At 44.9% G+C, this 21684-nt stretch overlaps 1 protein-coding gene across 27 annotated transcripts in view; it reads right to left on the reverse strand.

Moving 5' to 3' along the window:
* DLG1 (discs large MAGUK scaffold protein 1) overlaps positions 1 to 21684 on the reverse strand; it is a 1011951-nt gene that overhangs the window by 535535 nt on the left and 454732 nt on the right. For 17 of the 27 annotated variants that reach the window (XM_063916387.1, XM_063916384.1, XM_063916380.1 and 14 more), the window contains one exon: positions 21149 to 21247. The exons of the other annotated variants lie outside the window; for them this stretch is intronic. In XM_063916387.1, the coding sequence (XP_063772457.1) occupies positions 21149 to 21247 (99 nt within the window). The remainder of the gene's footprint in view (positions 1 to 21148; positions 21248 to 21684) is intronic. 27 annotated transcript variants of the gene reach the window in all.

The following is a 21684-nucleotide window of genomic DNA, read 5'->3' on the forward strand; positions in this document are numbered from 1 at the left end:
CCGCCCCCTTTTCGGCGGGCTTCTTCTCCCGTTTTTCTGAGACCTGGCAGGGGTTTAATACATCCATATAGCCCCCAGGGGCTATATGTGATGTATTTTTAGCCAGAATAAGGTACTATCATTGCTGCCCAGGGCGCCCCCCCCAGCGCCCTGCACCCTCAGTGACCGCTGCTATGAAGTGTGCTGACAACAATGGCGCACAGCTGCAGTGCTGTGCGCTACCTTATGAAGACTGAAAAGTCTTCTGCCGCCGGTTTCTGGACCTCTTCACTCTTCGGCATCTGCAAGGGGGTCGGCGGCGCGGCTCCGGGACGAACCCCAGGGTGAGACCTGTGTTCCGACTCCCTCTGGAGCTAATGGTGTCCAGTAGCCTAAGAAGCCAATCCATCCTGCACGCAGGTGAGTTCACTTCTCTCCCCTAAGTCCCTCGATGCAGTGAGCCTGTTGCCAGCAGGACTCACTGAAAATAAAAAACCTAACAAAACTTTTACTCTAAGCAGCTCTTTAGGAGAGCCACCTAGATTGCACCCTTCTCGGCCGGGCACAAAAATCTAACTGAGGCTTGGAGGAGGGTCATAGGGGGAGGAGCCAGTGCACACCACCTGATCCTAAAGCTTTTACTTTTGTGCCCTGTCTCCTGCGGAGCCGCTAATCCCCATGGTCCTGACGGAGTCCCCAGCATCCACTTAGGACGTCAGAGAAAGGGGCGTTTCTGGGTGGTGACTGACCGTTTTCAGGGAGTGCTTAGAAAAACGCAGGCGTGCCAGGGAAAACGCAGGCGTAGCTGGGTGAACGCTGGGCGGGTGTGTGACGTCAAAAGCCAACCCTCCAACGTTAGAATCAACGCACACGAAGAGTAAGTACAGGGCTGGTCTTGTTTTGCACAAAATGTTTTTGCAGGCGCTCTGCTGCACAGGCGTTCGCACTTCTGCAAAGTGAAAATACACTCCCCAGTGGGCGGCAACAATGCGTTTGCACGGCTGCTAAAAACTGCTAGCGAGCGATCAACTTGGAATGACCACCAATGACCCCAAACACACTTCCAGGCTATATAAAGGCTACTTGACCAAGAAAGAAAGTGATGGAGTGCTGCGTCAGATGACCTGGCCTCCACAATCACCCGACCTAAACCCAATTGAGATGGTTTGGGATGAGTTGGACCGCAGAGTGCAGGAAAAGCAGTCAACAATTGCTCAGCACCTCCGGGAACTCCGTCAAGACTCTTGGAAAACCGTTCCAGGAGACTACCTCAAACTGATTGAGGGAATGCCAAGAGAGTGTGCAAAGCCGTATCAAAGCAAAAGAGGGCTACTTTGAGGAATCTAAAATATAAAACATATTTTGATTTGTTTAACACTTTTTTGTTTACAACATAATTCCATATGTGTTCTTTCATAGTTTTGATGTCTTCAGTATTAATCTACAATGTAGAAAATATTAAAATAAATAAAAACCATTGAAAGAGAAGGTGTGTCCAAACTTTTGACTGGTACTGTAGGTATGCTGCATATCAGTTTGATCAGCGAGATCTGCTTGTGTATTACTTTGCGACTAAGACGCATTTACGAGGGGAAAAATACACATAAAATAAACCACTCTGCGCTACAGAGCCCCGCCACAGCATGGCGTGACTTGGAGGTCTGTCTAGCGTTACTGCAGCAAAGATGTACGAGAACAAATTTGTGCACGTGTCCTATCAAATATATCAGCAGAGTCTCCTGGTGTGTCCTAGTTGCATTGCGTTGCGAATAAGATGCATTTTTGGCAAATAAGACAACTGGTGCGAGAAGATGCTCAAGCAACCCGGCGTGCCAAAAGGGGCTGTTTGGTGAGACTGCAGGAAAGATGGAGGACACATTGTAGTTGCCTCCTCTTCTATTAGGTTATACTATTGTGATATCTTTGAATGGGTATCCGGTCTCTAGGTCGACAGGGTCTCTAGGTCAACATGTTTTAGGTCGACAGGTCAAAAGGTCAACATGAGTTTTTCAAATTTCTTTTCTTTTTAAACTTTTTCATACTTTACAGTCCACATGGACTATGATTGGGAATGGTAACCTGTGCCGGGGGCAACAGTTGCGGAGCGAGGTACCTTGCCCATAGCAGGTGAGCAAAGCGTGGTGACGCGGTGTACTAATTGGGGTTCCCAGTCACTGTACGACGTAAACGACACCAAAAAAGATTTTTAAAACTCATGTCGACATTAAGACATTTTGACCTGTCGACCTAGACCATGTCGACTTAGAGACCCTGTCGACCAATAGTGGTCGACCTAGATACTGTCGACCTTGAATACCACACCCCTATGAATGAGAGCTTGGATTTTTAGGATGGTATTCTTGAAAATGTTTGCAGTCCTTGGCCTCAACACCCACGGAAAATGGGTGCGACACGCCTCCGTTTCCGGCAATGCCAGCAGTCTCTTCTTCCGAACGCAGAGGCAGAGGCGTTCGCAATCCAGCCATGCGATCGCAGTGCCCATTCTGCACATGCGCAAAACGGGTCTGCGCCGGCACCGTTTCCAGAGTATAGGTAAACTGCTTGTTGGATTGCATAAGCGATCCAACTTGAATTAGGCCCTCTATCGTAACTAATGGGAATATTTTGAATATGTGCTGTGATGCTTGTTTTGAGGGTTCTAGTGGTGTATCCTTTGTACTGTAATCTGCAATGGCAGGTTAGTAGTTCGATTACACTCTCCTGTCATGGGGTCCTTTATTTTTTAGGTCTGTTTGTTTTGGGGGGGTTTTGACTGGAAGGTCAATGTTGGCCTTGTGCTTGTGTTGTGCATAATGCTGCATCCTTCCACGATGGTACCAGTACCATTGTTGTAATATGTGATAGTTAAAGATGGACTGGAGTGAAGTGGTTCTTGACAAGCTGATTTTATCTGGTGCCTTTCTGTAGACTATTTTGGTTTTGTCATGTAAATATACGTTATGGTAAGAACTTACCGTTGATAACGGTATTTCTCCTAAGTCCACAGGATAAAAATGGGATATGATGGAGCGATCGCGTATTGGCACCAAACGATCACAAGCGTTCAGTCCTCCCAGGATGCAACGTCCATATATACCCGCCTACTGGCTCAGGCAAATCAGTTGGATTCCAAAGCAATTAGGCAGGAGCATCATGTAGAGCCCTATTCAGGCGAGAAGAACACACATGCACACCCTTCCATACAAGGAGGAAGAGGTTTAGTGAGTAGAAAGATCCTCAAATCAGGTGCATTAGAGTGGGATCCCTGTGGAACCTGTGGACATAGGAGAAATACAGTTATCAACGGTAAGTTCTTACCATAACGTATATTTCTCCGGCTGGGTCCACAGGTTATCCACAGGATAACAATGGGATTTCCCAAAGCAAATTTTAGTGGTGGGGACGCTCCTGATTGGACAGGAGAACCTTACGCCCAAATTCAGTGTTATGAAAGGCAGAAGTATCCAAGGCATAATGTCTAATGAATTTGTTAATGGAAGACCATGTGGCTGCCTTTCATCTGTTCTGCTGAAGCACCATGTTGTGCTGCCCATTAAGGACCTACCTTACGTGTAGCGTGAGCAGAGACATTAGCCGAAACAGGGAGAGCAGCTCAAGAATATGATTCTGAAATCGTCATTCGAAGCCATCTTGCTAGCGTCCGTTTAGTAGCAGGCCATCCTCTCTTGTGAAATCCGTAGAGAATGAAAAGAGAATCTGTCTTTCTGATGGCACTGGTACGATCCACGTAGATCCTTAATGCCCAGACTACGTCCAGCGACGCTTCTCCCTCAGAAAGTCCCGATACCTAAAAACCTGGGACTACAATTTCTTCATTAAGGTAGACACCACCTTAGGAAGATACCCAGACCTAGTTCTGAGAACTGCTTTATCTGGATAAAAAAAATCTAAAAAGAAGATTTACATGACAGCGCTCCTAAATCTAACACTCTTCTAGCTGATGCCATAGTCAGTAGAAAGAGAACTTTAGCCGTCAACCATTTAAGATCCACTTTATTAAGTGGTTCAAATGCAACAACTTGAAGAGCTTTGAGAACTAAACTTAAGTCCCAAGGCACTGTAGGTGGAACAAAAGGCGGTTGAATGTGCAGCATTCCCTGGAAAAAAGCACGCACATCCTGTAAATTGGCAATTTTCTTTTGGAACCATACAATTAATGCTGATACTTGCACTCTCAAGGAAGCCACCTTCAAACCCTTATCCATTCCTGCTTGAAGGAAATCTAAGACCCTGGAAACTTGGAAAGATTTTGGGTCTATATTTCTTTCACTGCACCAATGAATAATGGCCTGCCAAATTCGGTGATAAATGCGAGCTGAGGAGGGTTTCCTTGCTCTGAGCATAGTTTGAATTACCTGTTGTGAGAATTATCTTGACTTCAGGATAGAGGTTTTAAGAGCCACGCCGTCAATGACAGTCGATCCAGATGCCTGTGATAACAAGGACCCTGGATCAGAAGATCTGGACGCTGAGGGAGCAGAATTGGCGCATCCATCGACATCCTCTGAAGATCTATGTACCAATACCTTCTGGACCAAGCTGGAGCTATCAGAATCAGGGCACCCTTTACTTGTTTTATTTTCCTCACCACCATGGGTAGCAAGATGATCAGGGGAAACAGATGAAAGTTCCATTTCACTGACAAGGCGTCCACAAAGATCGCTCCAGGATCCTTTGTTCTTGACCCGTATGCTGGCACGTTGTTGTTCAGATGGGACGCCATGAGATCTATCTCTGGCAAACCCCACTTATCTACCAGAGTCTGAAATACTTCCGGGTGTAGAGCCCATTCGTTTGCTTGAATGGTGTGTCGACTGAGTAAGTCCGCTTCCCAGTTTGGGAGTCCTGGAACGAACACTGTGGACAATGCTGGAAGATGGAGTTCTGCCCGTTTTAGTATGTGACTTACCTCCTTCATTGCTTTTTGGCTGCAAGTTCCTCCCTGACGGTTGAGGTACGCTACTACCGTTGCATTGTCCGATCGGATCTGGACTGGTTTTCCTTGCACAGTGTCCTTTGCCTGAATCAGTGCCATGTATATGGCACAAAGTTCCAACAGGTTTATTGTCAGGCAACTTTCTTCTTTGGTCCATTGTCCCTGGAACCATAATTTTCCAGACACTGCTCCCCAGCCCTGAAGACTGGCATCTGTTGTCAGGACCTCCCAATCTGACATCCAAAAGGGTCTCCCCTTGTCTAGATGGGATGTCTGTAGCCACCAGGCTAATTACTTTTTTAATCTTTTCTGAAAGTACTATGGTCTGTTTCTTTATTGTCTGATGTACTCCATTCCATCTGGCCAGAATCAGACGCTGCAGAGGTCTTGAGTGTAATTGTGCATGCTCCACCATGTCGAATGTTGACACCATCAAACCCATCATTCGCATTGCTGCATGAATTGATATTGTTTGACTGTGTTTCCAATTTGCGTATAAGACACTGTTAGAAAAGATCACTCAAAAACATAGTAAGACTATAAAAAATAAAATAAGAAAGCTTAGGGCTGCCAAAAACAGCAGCCCTCTGACCATGGTCCGGATCCTGCCGCACCAAACAAAAAACTGATTTGCTTGAGCCAGTGGGTGGGGATATATGGACGGGCCCATTGCATCCTGGGAGGACTGAAAGCTTGTGATCGTTTGGTACCAATCCGCTATCGCTCCATCATATCCCATTGTTATCCTGTGGACCCAGCCGGAGAAATATTAAACAGTCCTTCTTTGCACATCATATAACATGCGACTCCGCATGTGCCAAGCATCTTTTTTGTACAAATTTGAGTCTATCGCAGTGTTACAACAAGACTTCTTGAGGAGACTGCACTGATTAAGTTTATATTTCACACTTAAATATCTGTGTGCTGAGTGTTTTTTTCATACAAGGTTCTGTTGTGCTTTGTATATAGATATATAGATTTAGACCACACACAGATAAAATTGCATATCAAATTAATCAGCGCAGTCTCATGATGTGGTTTCATCGCATCACATTACAACATAAAAATTCAGACAAAAGATGCTTGTGCATGCCAAATCCCAAGTACATAATGGCTCACTCACGCTGCATGAAATACTCAAGTTAGGTTTATGAGGACACATCTGTAGCTATTGACGTCTACTAGCTTGTCAAAAGTTTTTGTCTCTATTTTGTTGTCCAGTATGAAGATGGCAAGTTATTCTAAATGAGTTTTGCTCTAGTTGCTTGTGAATTTGAGGTTAAGATGTTTGTTATTAATTATTGCAGTGATTGCTCTGTTCCATACCAAAAGAATAGGACATCATTCATGTAGCATAGAGGACCAGATTCTTCCCAAAGTCATGCCCACTCCAGATGTATTTGTTTTCCCATTCGCTCATAAAGAAGTTGGTATTACTCAGGTCTCTGTGACAGTGTAAGTCTTCTGGGTGTAGAATTCCCCCTTATTACTATGGCTGAGAATGAACTCTATACTGTACAGGATGAATTGTACCAGGATTTGATGCTGCTGAGGCCTTGTGAGAGAGTTGGATGACTGTATAAAGAGGTAGTGTCACTGGTAGCTTGCCAGATGTCATCTTTCCATTCCAAGAAATGTTGGTTGTGTGTGTGTGTGTGTGTGTGTGTGTGTGTGTGTGTGTGTGTGTGTGTGTGTGTGTGTGTGTGTGTGTGTGTGTGTGTTCAAGTGTGATGGTTGGGTAATGACATATGGTTAAAGCAACTGATCTATGTATATAGACAGACTGCATTGATTGTTAATTGCAGAGATAATGGGTCTACCTGTTTCTGTTTAGTTGTATTTTTGTAGATTTTGGGTAGAGATGAGCGTGTTTGGGTTTTACTCGATTCTCAAAACGGCATTTTATTGGCTAGCCAAAACAAGAGACATCCATGAGCCAATAAGATGCCGTTTTGAGAACCGAGTAAATCAGAGTAAAACCAAACCCGCTCATCTCTAATTTTGGGCAAATGGTAGAAAACGAATGTCTACATTTTCTATATGTACAGAATCAAATTCTCTTTGCGAGAAGGTTTCCAGATAGTCACATTTTTAGTATTCTTTCTGGTGCAATGTAGTGTTTGGGTCAAATCAGAAGCTTGTGGTATATCTGTGTGCCTCTGAAAATGTGAGGCGACTATTATTCGTATGGTTCCTTGTCCAATAATACTATTATACTCCAAACCCACCTCTATTTTAGGCTAGTTTTATTATGAGAATTTTGGTGATCTGGAGACCTACATGAGTTTGTTTCATTATTTCTGAGGTTTAGTTTTATTCTATTGTTTGTATGTATGTAGACTAAGTTTTATGAAGACTTGTAAATAATCGTTATAATAGACTTACCGTTGATAACTCTATTTCTCCTAAATCCACAGGATAACCTTGGGGATATGAGGTAGCGGAAGATTTGCACCAAACGATCAAAGCTCTCGCCCACCCAGAATGCAATGGGCTTGTCCCTATATCCCTGCCTCCTAGCTGAGGCAATTCAGTTTTCCAAAGCTCAAGGCAGAAGCATCAGAGAGCCCTAATCAGGCAAGAAGAACATACATACTAACCTCTTCCTTCTTGTACGGAAGGGTGTGCAAGTGATAGAATCCTCATATCAGATGCATCAGGGTGGGATCCTTGTGGACTTAGGAGAAATAGTGTTATAAACAGTAAGTCTACCATAACGATTATTTCTCCTGCATGGTCCACAGGTTATCCACAGGATAACATTGGGATGTCCCAAAGCAATTTAGCGGTGGGGACGCTCCTGATTGGACAGGAGAATCCTTCACCCAAATTCAGCGTCCTGAGAGGCAAAGGTATCCTTCACCCAAATTCAGCGTCCTGAGAGGCAAAGGTATCAAAAGCATAATGTCTAATGAATGTGTTAATGGAAAACCATGTGGCTGCCTTACATATCTATTCTGCTGAAGCACCTCGTTGTGGTGCCAATGACCGACCTACCTTAGGAGTAGAGTGAGCAGAGACATTAGCAGGAACCGGGAGATCAGCTTGAAAACATGCTTCTGAAATAGTAATTCGAAGCCATTTTGCCAGTGACTGCTTGTCAGCAGGCCATCCTCTCTTGTGAAATCTGTAGAGAACGAAGAGAGTGTCTGTTTTTCTGATGGCACTGGTATGATCAACGTAGATCCTTATAGCATGGACTACGTCCAATGATGCATCTCCTGCAGAAAGGTCCAACCCTTGGAAGGCCGGGACTACAACAATTTCTTCATTAAGGTGGAATTTATACACCACCTTAGGAAGATACCAAGATTTGGTTCTGAGAACCACTCTATCTGGATAAAAAACAAACATAACAATGCCCCTAAATAGTGGTTCAAATGGGGAAAAGTGAAGGGCCTTTAGGACTAAACGCAAGTCCCAAGGAACTTTAGGAGAAACAAAAGGAGGTTGCATGTGCAGCATTCCATGGAAAAAAGTGCGCACATCATGTAGGTAAGCAAATTTCTTTTGGAACCATACAGTCAATAGTGACACTTGCACTCTCAAGGAAGCCACCTTTAGACCTCTGTCCATTCTTAACTGAAGGAATGTTAGGACTCTGGAAACTCTGAAAGACCTAGGATCAAATTTTCAGTCACTGCACCACTGAATATAGGCTTGCCATATCCGGTGATAAATGCGAGCTGAGGAAGGTTTCCTTGCTCTGAGCATTGTTTGAATTACTGTTGTGAGAATCCTCTTGCTTTCAGGATGGAAGTCTCAAGAGCCATGCCGTCAAAGACAGTTGATCCAGGTGCTTGTAATAGCAAGGACCCTGAGACAGTAGATCTGGACATTGAGAGAGTAGGAATGGAGAATACATCGACAACCTCTGCAGATCTGTCTATCAATGTCTTCTGGGCCAAGCCGGAGCGATTAGTATCACGGCGCCCCTTCCTTGTTTTGCCTTTCGCATCACTCTGGGTAACAGGGCGATTGGTGGAAACATATAGGCCAGATGAAGGTCCCATCCCACAGACAGGGCATACACAAAGATCGCTTTGGGATCCTTTGTACTTGACCCGTATGCGGGAACTTTGTTGTTCTGACTGGACGCCATGAGATCTATCTTCGGTAACCCCCATTTGTCTAACAGATTCTTGAAGACCTTGCGGTGTAAAGCCCATTCGTTTGCATGAATGGCGTGTCGACTGAGAAAATCCGCTTCCCGGTTTAGGACTCCCGGAATGAACACTGCAGACAAGGCTGAATGATGAAGTTCTGCCCACTCTAACGTGTGACTTACCTCCTTCATTGCGTTTTGGCTGCGAGTTCCTCCCTGATGGTTGAGGTACGCTACTGTCGTTGCATTCTCCGAGCGGATTTGGACTGGTTTCCCCTGAAGCATGTTCTTTGCCTGAATAAATTCCATATATATGGCCCGAAGTTCCAATATTTTTTTTGGCAGGCAACTCTCTTCTTTGGTCCACTGCCCCTGAAAGCAATTCCTTCCTGACACAGCTCCCCAGCCCTGAAGGCTGGCATCAGTTGTCAACATTTCCTAATCTGATATCAAAAAGGGTCTCCCTTAGTCCAGATGGGATGTCTTTAGCCACCAGGCTAATGACCTCCTTACTTCCAGAGGAAGGACCATAGTCTGCGTTTTTACTTTCTGATGAAAACCATTCCACTTGGAAAGGATCAGATGTTGCAGATGCCTCGAGTGGAACTGAGCATACTCCACCATGTCAAATGTCGACACCATTAACCCCATCACACGCATTGCGTTAATGACTGAATACCCTTTAACTGTATAGAAGCTCCTGAATCCTTGACTGAATTTGGGATATTTTATATCGAATACAGCACAGCCCCCAAGTGAGTCATCCGTTGTAACGGAACCAGGGATGACTTTGCCCAATTTATGAGCCAACCGTGTCTCTGTAAACAAGCTTTTGTCTGTTGCAGATGACACTGAAGCAATTCCTGAGATTGTGCCAGGATTAATAAGTCGTCAAGGTATGGAAAAATCCTTATCCCCTGTTGACGGAGATAAGATGCCATTACCACCATAAATTTGGTTAACACTCTTGGAGCTGTGGCCAGTCCAAATGGCAGGGCCTGAAACTGAAAATGTTGCTGGAGGATAGCAAACCTGAGAAAGCGCTGATAGGACAGTGTTATAGGAACATGAAGGTAAGCATCTTGGATATCCAGGGATACCATAATACCCTCCACCTCCATGGACAAAATAATGGAACATAAGTCTCCATATGAAACCGAGGCACCCAAATGTATTTCTTCAGCACTCTGAGATTAAGTATGGGCCGAAAAGACCCATTTGGCTTCTGGACTAGAAACAGGTTGGAATGGAAACCTTGTACTCACGGTACAGGATGAATTGGAATTATCACTCCTGACTGAAGCAACTTCTGAACTGCCTCTTGCAAAGCCCTGGCATTCGTTTCCACCGAAGACGGGCTGGTACAAAAATACCTTGGAGGAGGGTGTTTCTTGAAAGCAAAGCATAACCGTGAGATACCGCTTCTTGCACCCAGGTATCTGTGGTAGATTGCTGCCAGATCTGTGCAAACTGAACAAGTCAGCCTACCACCCTGGGGTCTGATGGTTTATCTTCGGATTTGGAAGCCGGCCCTCTGGAAGCCCAACGCTTTTTAGTCTTACTTGTCAGATTGAGACTGTTTGCCATAACCCTTTCCTTTTGTTTTTCCTTGAGTCCGAAAAGCTGGAAATCTAGGCTTAGATTTTATGTGTGGAAGGAAACTTCACTTTCTTGGAGTCAGCTTCTGACTCCAAAATATTGTTTAATTCTTTACCAAAAAGAATATCTCCAGTGAAAGGCAGAGACTCCAGAACCTCCTTAGATTCAGAGTCAGCTTTCCATGTACGTATAGATGGAGCCTCGCTCATCTAGCCATCTCTGGTGCACCTAGGTGTAACAAGTATTAAGCATAAGTCTTTCATCTATTGTTCTCAGCTGCAATACAATGCAGAGATAACAATACAGCAGGGGATTAAGTCCGACTGCCTTGGCTCAGTTAATCCTATTAAAGGGATATATGAGCAAAACCGCTCTGCGAGCTGCTACTGCTGAGGCTGATGCCTGAGAGGCAATTGTACCCATATCCAAGGTTGCTTCTTCCATAAAAATAGCTGCCTGTTTGATAAGTGCAATATGAGATTTTTGCTCTCTAGATTCCATTGAGAGATCATAAGCCAAAGCATCAGCCCAGGCTGCCACTGCTTTTGCCATCCAAGCCAAAGCCATGGCTTGTCATATGATTGCCCCAGACCAGGAGAAAATTGTTTTAAGAAAACCATCTATTTTCCTATCTGACATCATTTAATGATGTTTAAGGCAGAGGTAATGTAGATTTTCGCACCAATTGGATGACATGCGTATATACTTTGGGAGCCACCTCCCTTTTTAAACAGTCCCCAGCCAGAAAAGGATAATGGTAATTCCATTTCCTTGGAATTCTAAACTTCTTACTGGGTGTAACCCAAGCCTCTTGCATAATTTCCGTCAGCTGCTCTGACCCAGGAAACTCAGTCCTAACTATTTTGGGACATTTAAACATAGGTGCATCAGATTTTAACCCTTAATATACCAAGCCTACCTCGTCAACCTAGTTTACCAAGATGGGGTCTTCAGAGGACCGCACTTTTTTTGTCTAAATTCTCAACTGTTTGATGCAGTAAATTACTAAAATTATGTTTTTTGGATTTCTGAAGGGATACATTCTTGTAAGGGTACGACAGTTAGCATAAAATATTTTGTTTATTTATTTGAAGAGTAGCCAATAAAAGCTATACATTCTTCTTCATTAGTGTGTACATTTTTACATCCGACTGGATACTGTATATTCTTGTAAAAAGGTTATATCATTTTACTACGGTAACAATACATCACTATTCATGTGCTGCCATCGCTACAGTCCTTAGCACATTTCACAGTGGTGACGGCGAGTAACCGGGGGCACGGAACATCTCCACACTCTTCCTGATTTTGCAATGAACTCATCTTCATCCGAATCCGCATCAGATGATGCGTTGGCAATGTTCCTTTCTTTAGAATTCACTTCAAGATTGTCTTCCAATTCTGACGCATCTCCTTGTGGACATTTTTCAGAATCTGTACAGAACAAGAACTACTTTCTGCATTTGTAACCTAGTATACCAAGCGGGTCCCGGTGGTACCCCAATTGTATTTTTTATTATTTACGTTTTTTTAAAAGAACATTTTATAAGCCTAATTACACAGTATTTATCTTAATCCAATGCGGAACACACAGAAAAATCAGGAGTAAAATAGTTGTTAGATACGGGAGGATCACAAAAAAAAATAAGATTTTTCTCACCTGTAAATCTATTTCTCGTAGTCCGTAGTGGATGCTGGGAACTCCGTAAGGACCATGGGGAATAGACGGGCTCCGCAGGAGACTGGGCACTCTAAAAGAAAGATTAGGTACTATCTGGTGTGCACTGGCTCCTCCCTCTATGCCCCTCCTCCAGACCTCAGTTAGGATACTGTGCCCGGAAGAGCTGACACAATAAGGAAGGATTTTGAATCCCGGGTAAGACTCATACCAGCCACACCGTATAACTCGTGATACTATACCCAATTAACAGTATGAAATATAACTGAGCCTCTCAACAGATGGCTCAACAATAACCCTTTAGTTAAGCAATAACTATATACAAGTATTGCAGACAATCCGCACTTGGGATGGGTGCCCAGCATCCACTACGGACTACGAGAAATAGATTTACCGGTGAGTAAAATCTTATTTTCTCTGACGTCCTAGTGGATGCTGAGAACTCCGTAAGGACCATGGGGATTATACCAAAGCTCCCAAACGGGCGGGAGAGAGCGGATGACTCTGCAGCACCGAATGAGAGAACTCAAGGTCTTCCTCAGCCAGGGTATCAAATTTGTAGAATTTAGCAAACGTGTTTGCCCCTGACCAAGTTGCAGCTCGGCAAAGTTGTAAAGCCGAGATCCCTCGGGCAGCCGCCCAAGATGAGCCCACTTTCCTTGTGGAATGGGCTTTTACTGATTTAGGATGCGGCAATCCAGCCGCAGAATGCGCCAGCTGAATTGTGCTACAAATCCAGCGAGCAATAGTCTGCTCAGAAGCAGGAGCACCTAGTTTGTTGGGTGCCTACAGGATAAAAAGCGAGTCAGTTTTCCTGACTCCAGCCGTCCTGGAAACATAAATTTTCAAGGCCCTGACTACGTCCAGTAACTTGGAATCTTCCAAGCCCGCCCCTAGTAGCCGCAGGCACTACAATAGGTTGGTTCAAGTGAAAAGCTGATACCACCTTAGGGAGAAATTGGGGACGAGTCCTCAATTCTGCCCTATCCATATGGAAAATCAGATAAGGGCTTTTACATGACAAAGCCGCCAATTCTGACACACGCCTGGCCGAAGCCAAGGCCAATAACATGACCACTTTTTTCCACGTGAGATATTTCAGATCCACAGTTTTAAGTGGCTCAAACCAATGTGATTTCAGGAAAACTCAACACCACGTTGAGATCCCAAGGTGCCAAAGGAGGCACAAAAAGGGGCTGAATATGTAGCACTCCCTTTACAAATGTCTGAACTTCAGGCAGTGAAGCCAGTTCTTTCTGGAAGAAAATCGACAGAGCCGAAATCTGGACCTTAATGGAACCCAATTTTTAGGCCCATAGTCACTCCCGACTGTAGGAAGTGCAGAAAACGACCCAGCTGAAATTCCTCTGTAGGGGCCTTCCTGGCCTCACACCACGCAACATATTTTCGCCAAATACGGTGATAATGGTTTGCGGTTACCTCTTTCCTGGCTTTTATCAGCGTAGGAATGACTTCTTCCGGAATGCCCTTTTCCTTTAGGATCCGGAATTCAACCGCCATGCCGTCAAACGCAGCCGCGGGAAGTCTTGGAACAGACAGGGCCCCTGCTGTAACAGATCCTGTCTGAGCGGTAGAGGCCATGGGTCCTCTGATATCATTTCTTGAAGTTCTGGGTACCAAGCTCTTCTCGGCCAATCCGGAACCACGAGTATCGTTCTTACTCCTCGCCTTCTTATTATTCTCAGTACCTTTGGTATGAGAGGCAGAGGAGGGAACACACAAACCGACTGGTACACCCACGGTGTCACTAGAGCGTCCCCAGCTATCGCCTGAGGGTCCCTTGACCTGGCGCAATATCTCTGTAGCTTTTTGTTGAGGCGGGACGCCATCATGTCCACCTGTGGCCTTTCCCAACGGTTTACCAACAGTTTGAAGACTTCTGGATGAAGTCCCCACTCTCCCGGGTGTAGGTCGTGTCTGCTGAGGAAGTCTGCTTCCCAGTTGTCCACTCCCGGAATGAACACTGCTGACAGTGCTAAGACGTGATTTTCCGCCCATCGGAGAAACCTTGTGGCTTCTGCCACGCCATCCTGCTTCTTGTGCCGCCCTGTCGGTTTACATGGGCGACTGCAGTGATGTTGTCTGATTGGATCAGTACCGGCTGGTTTTGAAGCAGAGGTCTTGCCTGACTTAGGGCATTGTAAATGGCCCTCAGTTCCGGAATATTTATGTGTAGGGACGACTCCTGACTTGACCAAAGTCCTTGGAAATTTTTTCCCTGTGTGACTGCCCCCCAGCCTCGAAGGCTGGCATCCGTGATCACCAGGACCCAGTCCTGTATGCCGAATCTGCGGCCCTCTAGAAGATGAGCACTCTGCAGCCACCACAGCAGAGACACCCTGGTCCTTGGAGACAGGGTTATCAGCCGATGCATCTGAAGATGCGATCCCGTCCAAGAGGTCCCACTGAAAAGTTCTTGCATGGAACCTGCCGAATGGAACTGCTTCGTAGGAAGCTACCATTTTTTCCAGGACTCGCGTGCAGTGATGCACCGACACCTGTTTTGGTTTCAGGAGGCCTCTGACTAGAGATGACAGCTCCTTGGCTTTCTCCTGCGGGAGAAACACTTTTTTCTGTTCTGTGTCCAGAACCATCCCCAGAAACAGTAGATGCGTCGTAGGAACCAGCTGCGACTTTGGAATATTCAGAATCCAGCCGTGCTGTTGTAGCACTTCCCGAGATAGTGCTACTCTGACAAACAACTGCTCCCTGGACCTCGCCTTTATAAGGAGATTGTCCAAGTACTGGATAATTCTATCGGCCATTACCTTGGTAAATACCCTCGGTGCCGGGGACAGACCAACGGCAACGTCTGGAATTGGTAATGACAATTCTGTACCACAATTTTGAGGTACTCCTGGTGAGGAGGGTAAATAGGGACATGCAGGTAAGTATCCTTGATGTCCAGTGATACCCTGAAATTCTCCAGGCTTGCAATAATCGCCCTGAGCGATTCCATTTTGAACTTGAACCTTCGTATATAAGTGTTCAAGGATTTCAATTTTAAAATGGGTCTCACCGAACCGTCTGGTTTCGGTACCACAACATTTTTGGAATAGTAACCCCGGCCTTGTTGAAGGTGGGGTACCTTGATTTCACCTGCTGGAAGTACAGCTTATGAATTGCCGCCAGTACTAACTCCCTATATCCGAGGGCAGCAGGCAAGGCTGATGTGAGGTAACGGCGAGGGGGAGTCACCTCGAACTCCAGCTTGTATCCCTGTGATACTACTTGCAGAACCCAGTGATTCACCTGTGGGCAAGCCCACTGGTCCCTGAAGTTCCCGAGACGCGCCCCCACCGCACCTGTCTGTGGAGCCCCAGCGTCATGCTGTGGACTCAGAGGAAGCGGGGGAGGATTTTTGATCCTGGGAACTGGCTGTCTGTGCAGCTTTTTCCTTCTTCCCTTGTGCAGAAAGGAAGCGCCTTTGGCCCCCTTCCTTTTCTGAAGCCGAAAGGACTGTACCCGATAATACAGTGCTTTCTTAGGGTGTGAGGAAACCTGAGGTAGAAATTTTTCTTCCCAGCTGTTGCTGTGGATACAAGGTCCCAGAGACCATCCCCAAACAATTCCTCACCCTTATAAGGCATAATCTCCATGTGCCTTTTATAGGCAGCATCACCTGTCCACTGCCGGGTCTCTAATACCCTCCTGGCAGAATGGACCTTGCATTAATTCTGGACGCCAGCCGGCAAATATCCCTCTGTGCATCCCTCATATATAAGACTACGTCGTTAATATGCTCTATGTTAGCACCATATTCTCCCTGTCTAGGGTATTAATATTATCTGACAGGGTATCAGACCCTGCTGCAGCAGCACTATTCATGCTGAGGCAATTGCAGGTCTCAGTATAATACCTGAGTGTGTATATACAGACTTCAGGATAGCCTCCTGCTTTTTATCAGCAGGCTCCTTCAAAGTGGCCGTATCCTAAGACGGCAGTGCCACCTTTTATGACAAACGTGTGAGCGCCTTATCCACCCTAGGGGATATCTCCCAACGTGACCTATCCTCTGGCGGGAAAGGGTACGCCAGCAGTAATTTTTTTGAAATTACCAGTTTCTTATCGGGGGAACCCACGTTTCTTCACACACTTCATTCACTCATCTGATGGGGGAACAAAACACCGGCTGCTTTTTCTCCCCAAACATAAAACCCCTTTTATGTGGTACTTGGGTTAATGTCAGAAATGTGTAACACAATTTTTATTGCCGAGATCATGCAACAGATGTTCCTAGTGGATTGTGTATATGTCTCAACCTCGTCGACACTGGAGTCAGACTCCGTGTCGACATCTGTGTCTGCCATCTGAGGTAACGGGCGTTTTTTTTGAGCCCCTGATGGCCTTTGAGACGCCTGGGCAGGCGCGGGCTGAGAAGCCGGCTGTCCCACAGCTGTTACGTCATCCAGCCTTTTATGTAAGGAGTTGACACTGTCGGTTAATACCTTCCACCTATCCATCCACTCTGGTGTCGGCCCCACAGGGGGCGACATCCCATTTATCGGCATCTGCTCCGCCTCCACATAAGCCTCCTCATCCAACATGTCGACACAGCCGTACCGACACACCGCACACACACAGGGAATGCTCTGACTGAGGACAGGACCCCATACAGCCCTTTGGGGAGACAGAGAGAGAGAGTATGCCAGCACACACCAAGAGCGCTATATAATGTAGGGATAAACACGATCACTGAGTGAATTTTTCCCAATAGCTGCTTGTATAAACAATATTGCGCCTAAATTTAGTGCCACCCCTCTCTTTTTAACCCTTTGAGCCTGAAAACTACAGGGGAGAGCCTGGGGAGCTGTCTTCCAGCTGCACTGTGAAGAGAAAATGGCGCCAGTGTGCCGAGGGAGATAGCTCCGCCCCTTTTTCGCTGACTTTTCTCCCGCTTTTTTATGGATTCTGGCAGGGGTAATTATCACATATATAGCCTCTGGGGCTATATATTGTGATTATTTTGCCAGCCAAGGTGTTTTTATTGCTGCTCAGGGCGCCCCCCCCCAGCGCCCTGCACCCTCAGTGACCGGAGTGTGAAGTGTGTATGAGGAGCAATGGCGCACAGCTGCAGTGCTGTGCGCTACCTTGGTGAAGACTGAAGTCTTCTGCCGCCGATTTTCCGGACCATCTTCATGCTTCTGGCTCTGTAAGGGGGACGGCGGCGCGGCTCCGGGAACGAACACCAAGGACGGGTCCTGCGGTCGATCCCTCTGGAGCTAATGGTGTCCAGTAGCCTAAGAAGCCCAAGCTAGCTGCAAGCAGGTAGGTTCGCTTCTTCTCCCCTTAGTCCCTCGTTGCAGTGAGCCTGTTGCCAGCAGGTCTCACTGTAAAATAAAAAAACCTAACATATACTTTATTTCTAGGAGCTCAGGAGAGCCCCTAGTGTGCATCCAGCTCGGCCGGGCACAGAAATCTAACTGAGGTCTGGAGGAGGGGCATAGAGGGAGGAGCCAGTGCACACCAGATAGAACCTAATCTTTCTTTTAGAGTGGCCAGTCTCCTGCGGAGCCCGTCTATCCCCCATGGTCCTTATGGAGTTCCCAGCATCCACTAGGACGTCAGAGAAATAACATTCTACGGTCCTCAGAAGACCCCCCTTGGTATACTAAGGGTTAACAAATGCTCTGCTGCCACCTCTAAGGATAGAATGGCTTTCAGAGCACTAATTAGCTCAGGAATGTCCACTGAACTGAGGCCTTCCTCCTTGTCTCTGTATGCAGACTCAGTGTGCGATGAGTACTTATCCTCCGATGAGTCCTCATCTGAAACATGTGTAGAGACTGTGAAGATGTTGTTTCATGTCTATGTAATTTACTTACCATCAGCTTTTCAGCCTGTTTCTGTTGAGAGGCTGCTGCTTTCTGTACTGGCTGTGATAACACCCAAGTGGAATCTGGCATGTAAGGGTTAATAGGGTAACCTATCCCTGATATAGGAGCTGGCATTATATGCTCAGCTATACTGGATAATGTCTGTGCAAAAGTAGCCCATGGGGGTTCAGATTATTCAAGAGGCTTTGGTGAAAGCTAAAACAATTTGCACATAATCCATTTTGAACCATATCCTCAGAGGTTAACCCAGCTTTGCAAGACAAACCTAAAATGAGTGTTGGTGCTGCTGTGGAGAGTGTATCCTCCTCACCCTTGCCTCTCTTAGACATGATAAATAAATCACACACCTTTACAGTGTTAACTACACAAATTGTGACTGCAATCACTTTAAAATTTGTTAAAGTGACATACAATCCGATCCCTCCCTGTTTTGCACCAGCATTGAGGATCGGAATACACAAACTGACAGAAAATAGTAAAGTCAGCAATCACGCTAGCAATCAGTCACAGGTTATACCAGAGGTTCCCAAACTGTATGCAGTGGCTCCCTGGGTGCCTCGGGACACTTGCAGGGGTGCCCTGGGTTGGTGGGGCAAACCCAATTCAAATTATTCATTGTCTATATAATAGGCAAAACCAGTGCTGGTGGCTGCCAGTCATAAAATGTGGCCAAACGAAGCAAATCTTGTCCCTCACCACAGAACTGACCCTAAGGATGACATATAAACGCGATCTACTTAATGTAATATTTCTTTCTAAATTTCTCAATAAGAAATTTTTGGCCTAGGGGTGCCGTGAAAAAAATACTGATATTCTAGGGCGCCGTGATTCAAAAATGTTTGGAAACCACTGGGTTATACATTAGTATAATAAATATGAGCACATATTCAACTACAGATACATTTCAAGTATGTAGGAGAAATATATTACTGCATTACCTTATTTAGGAGTTTAAACGTATTCAGTCGCACAGCGAAAGAAAAACAGCAGCAATAGTTTACAGACTCGTATACATCAGGCACTTGTATACAACTATACAATAATACTATACGATAAATACGATAAGTATCCAACTATTCGTACCAAAGGTAGTTAAAAACTTAGTGCTGTATCACCAAGCTCAGGAGAGTGGGATACAGGGAGACTTCACTACGCTTCCAGGATCGATCAATACGTTAGTGAACGCTGAGTGGATCCAGACGCTATTAGTGTACACAATTGCCCCGTGAACCTACAGTGAACACTGACACACCAGTCATACAGCTGCCTATGCTGCGACTGGGTTCTTTTAGATACACAGCGTCTCAGGCAGAAGCGGGAACTCAGTTCATGGCGGGAAACTGGTCATGAACCGGGGGGTAAGGGCGACCCACTGCTGACATCAACCCTGGGGATCGTGGCCTCATACTGCCCCTGGAGCCTATGATCCCTGAGGCCTAGCACTGGTGCACCCAAGGTGGAAGCCGCATCAGCAACTGTTCGGTAGTCTCCATCCTGAAACAGTGCGGCTGTGTATCGAGTTTTCCCTACTAAGTGGAACCAATGCCTTACCTTCTCCCCATGCTCCGGCCACAGCCTGGTAACATCTGCTGGACTTGCTAGTACATCCTACACAGATGCCCGCCAAAACAGCACTGTACACGTGGTTAAACGTTGTCGCGACCCGACAGGGAGTTGTTGGAGCGACTCTTTCTAAGGTACATGCAAGACGCTTTTTAGAAAGATTGCTCAAAAAATATAGTAAGACTAGAAAAAAAAAAAATGAAGAAAAAAAAAGCTTGTGACTGCTAAAAACCAGCAGACCATTGACCATGGCCCGGCTCCTGCCGCACCAAACAAAAAACTGAATTGCCTGGGCCAGGAATATAGGGATGGGCCCATTGCATTCTGGGAGGCCGAAAGCTTTGATCATTTGGTGCCAATCCGCTGTCGCTACCTCATATCCCCAATGTTATCCTTTGGACCCTGTTTCTTTATTTCTGAGGTTTGGTTTTATTCTATTGTTTGCATGTAGACTAGGTTTTATGAAGACTTGTTAATGTCCTTCTAGCACATTTACTCATTTGGAAAGTCCTAGACACGTTTCTTTAAGATCTATTGTATTGTGCAGACGTCAATATAGTTTTATTTGGCATATACTGTATTGCTCTACTGCATTTTGTTGTCTAGTAGAAGAATTACATCTATATTTCCCCCAGTATGGACATTCAAGCTGTTTTGTTATAAATCTATATCCAGTCATGTCTTTTAATGAATAAGTTGTTAAAGTGACTGACTTGATACTAATGATTTCCAGATCTTAGCCTGGAAAGCCTGTAAGTGACATGACTTTCTAACCATAATTTATTCTGCATAATATATATCCAAAACGGTGTCTTGATCCAAAAAAATTTGCTGTCAGGAGAATTGATTTGTTGGCATCACCAATTTGAAAGCTTAAAGAAACAAAAGTGTCATGTATTCTTATCTCAGAGCCTGCACAAGTCAGTGAGAAACTTCTTAAAAAATAGGATGATAATAAATATATATATATATATATATATATATATATATATTTATTTATTATGTTATGAAAACATTTGCTTAATATAACTGCTCTTTTACATGTCATTCTTTTCTATTCCATCTAAAACAGCAACCTTCACATGGAGGTAAGAAGTAAACGGCAGTGCCTTTAATAGGTCATGCTAAATGACATAGGCTCTTTAAATTTTAACACTAATGTGGAATAGAGAATTGAGAACTAAATTGACTAATTGAGAACGAAAATGAGCAGGAACAATACAACACAGGAGGGAAAAGGCATATGAACACACAAAAGATAACATTTGACAAGAAGAATGACATCAGGTAATTTTCTTAAGTTAAAAAAAAACTACGATTGTTACAAAAACAATATAGTCAATGGAATATTAATGGAAATTAAACAAACACATAAAGCAGGCAAACGCAAAAAAATAAAAAAAAAAGACCTGTGGAGTGGAAGATGGGATGACATTGCTCTCAGCAGGGACTGGTATAACAGGGATCACAGGGACAATGGGAGGACAAGGAGCACCAGCGTCTGTGGACTAAAAGAAAAACAAAACATTCAACTCAACTAAAACAAAACAGTTAAGTGACACATTACAAAAAAGCTCAGTTATATGTAGAAATGCAACTTCATTCTGTACAAGAGATTAGCCACTTTTACTTTTCTACCAGAAGGCAGCAAGGAGTATTGGCATATTGTTAACCTATCAACTGAGGCTGTTGCATCTTCAATAAAAGGTAGGTGAATGCATGTTTTAAAGGACAATAGGCTTTTAAATGTGCACTCCAACAGGGAGAAAAAGTGCAAACCAAACAGTATATATAGTATTAACTAGTAAGACATACAGACCAGTACCATGTCAAAAATCAAATACAATATTTTTTTTTTTAGATTTGAAAAGAAAACCATTAATAGCCAATATGATATTCGCAGCCACATGTGAGCATTCAAGTGACAGACCTCAAACCCATAAAT

The sequence above is a fragment of the Pseudophryne corroboree genome, chromosome 4 (genome assembly GCF_028390025.1).
Source record: "Pseudophryne corroboree isolate aPseCor3 chromosome 4, aPseCor3.hap2, whole genome shotgun sequence".
Classification (NCBI taxonomy): domain Eukaryota; kingdom Metazoa; phylum Chordata; class Amphibia; order Anura; family Myobatrachidae; genus Pseudophryne; species Pseudophryne corroboree.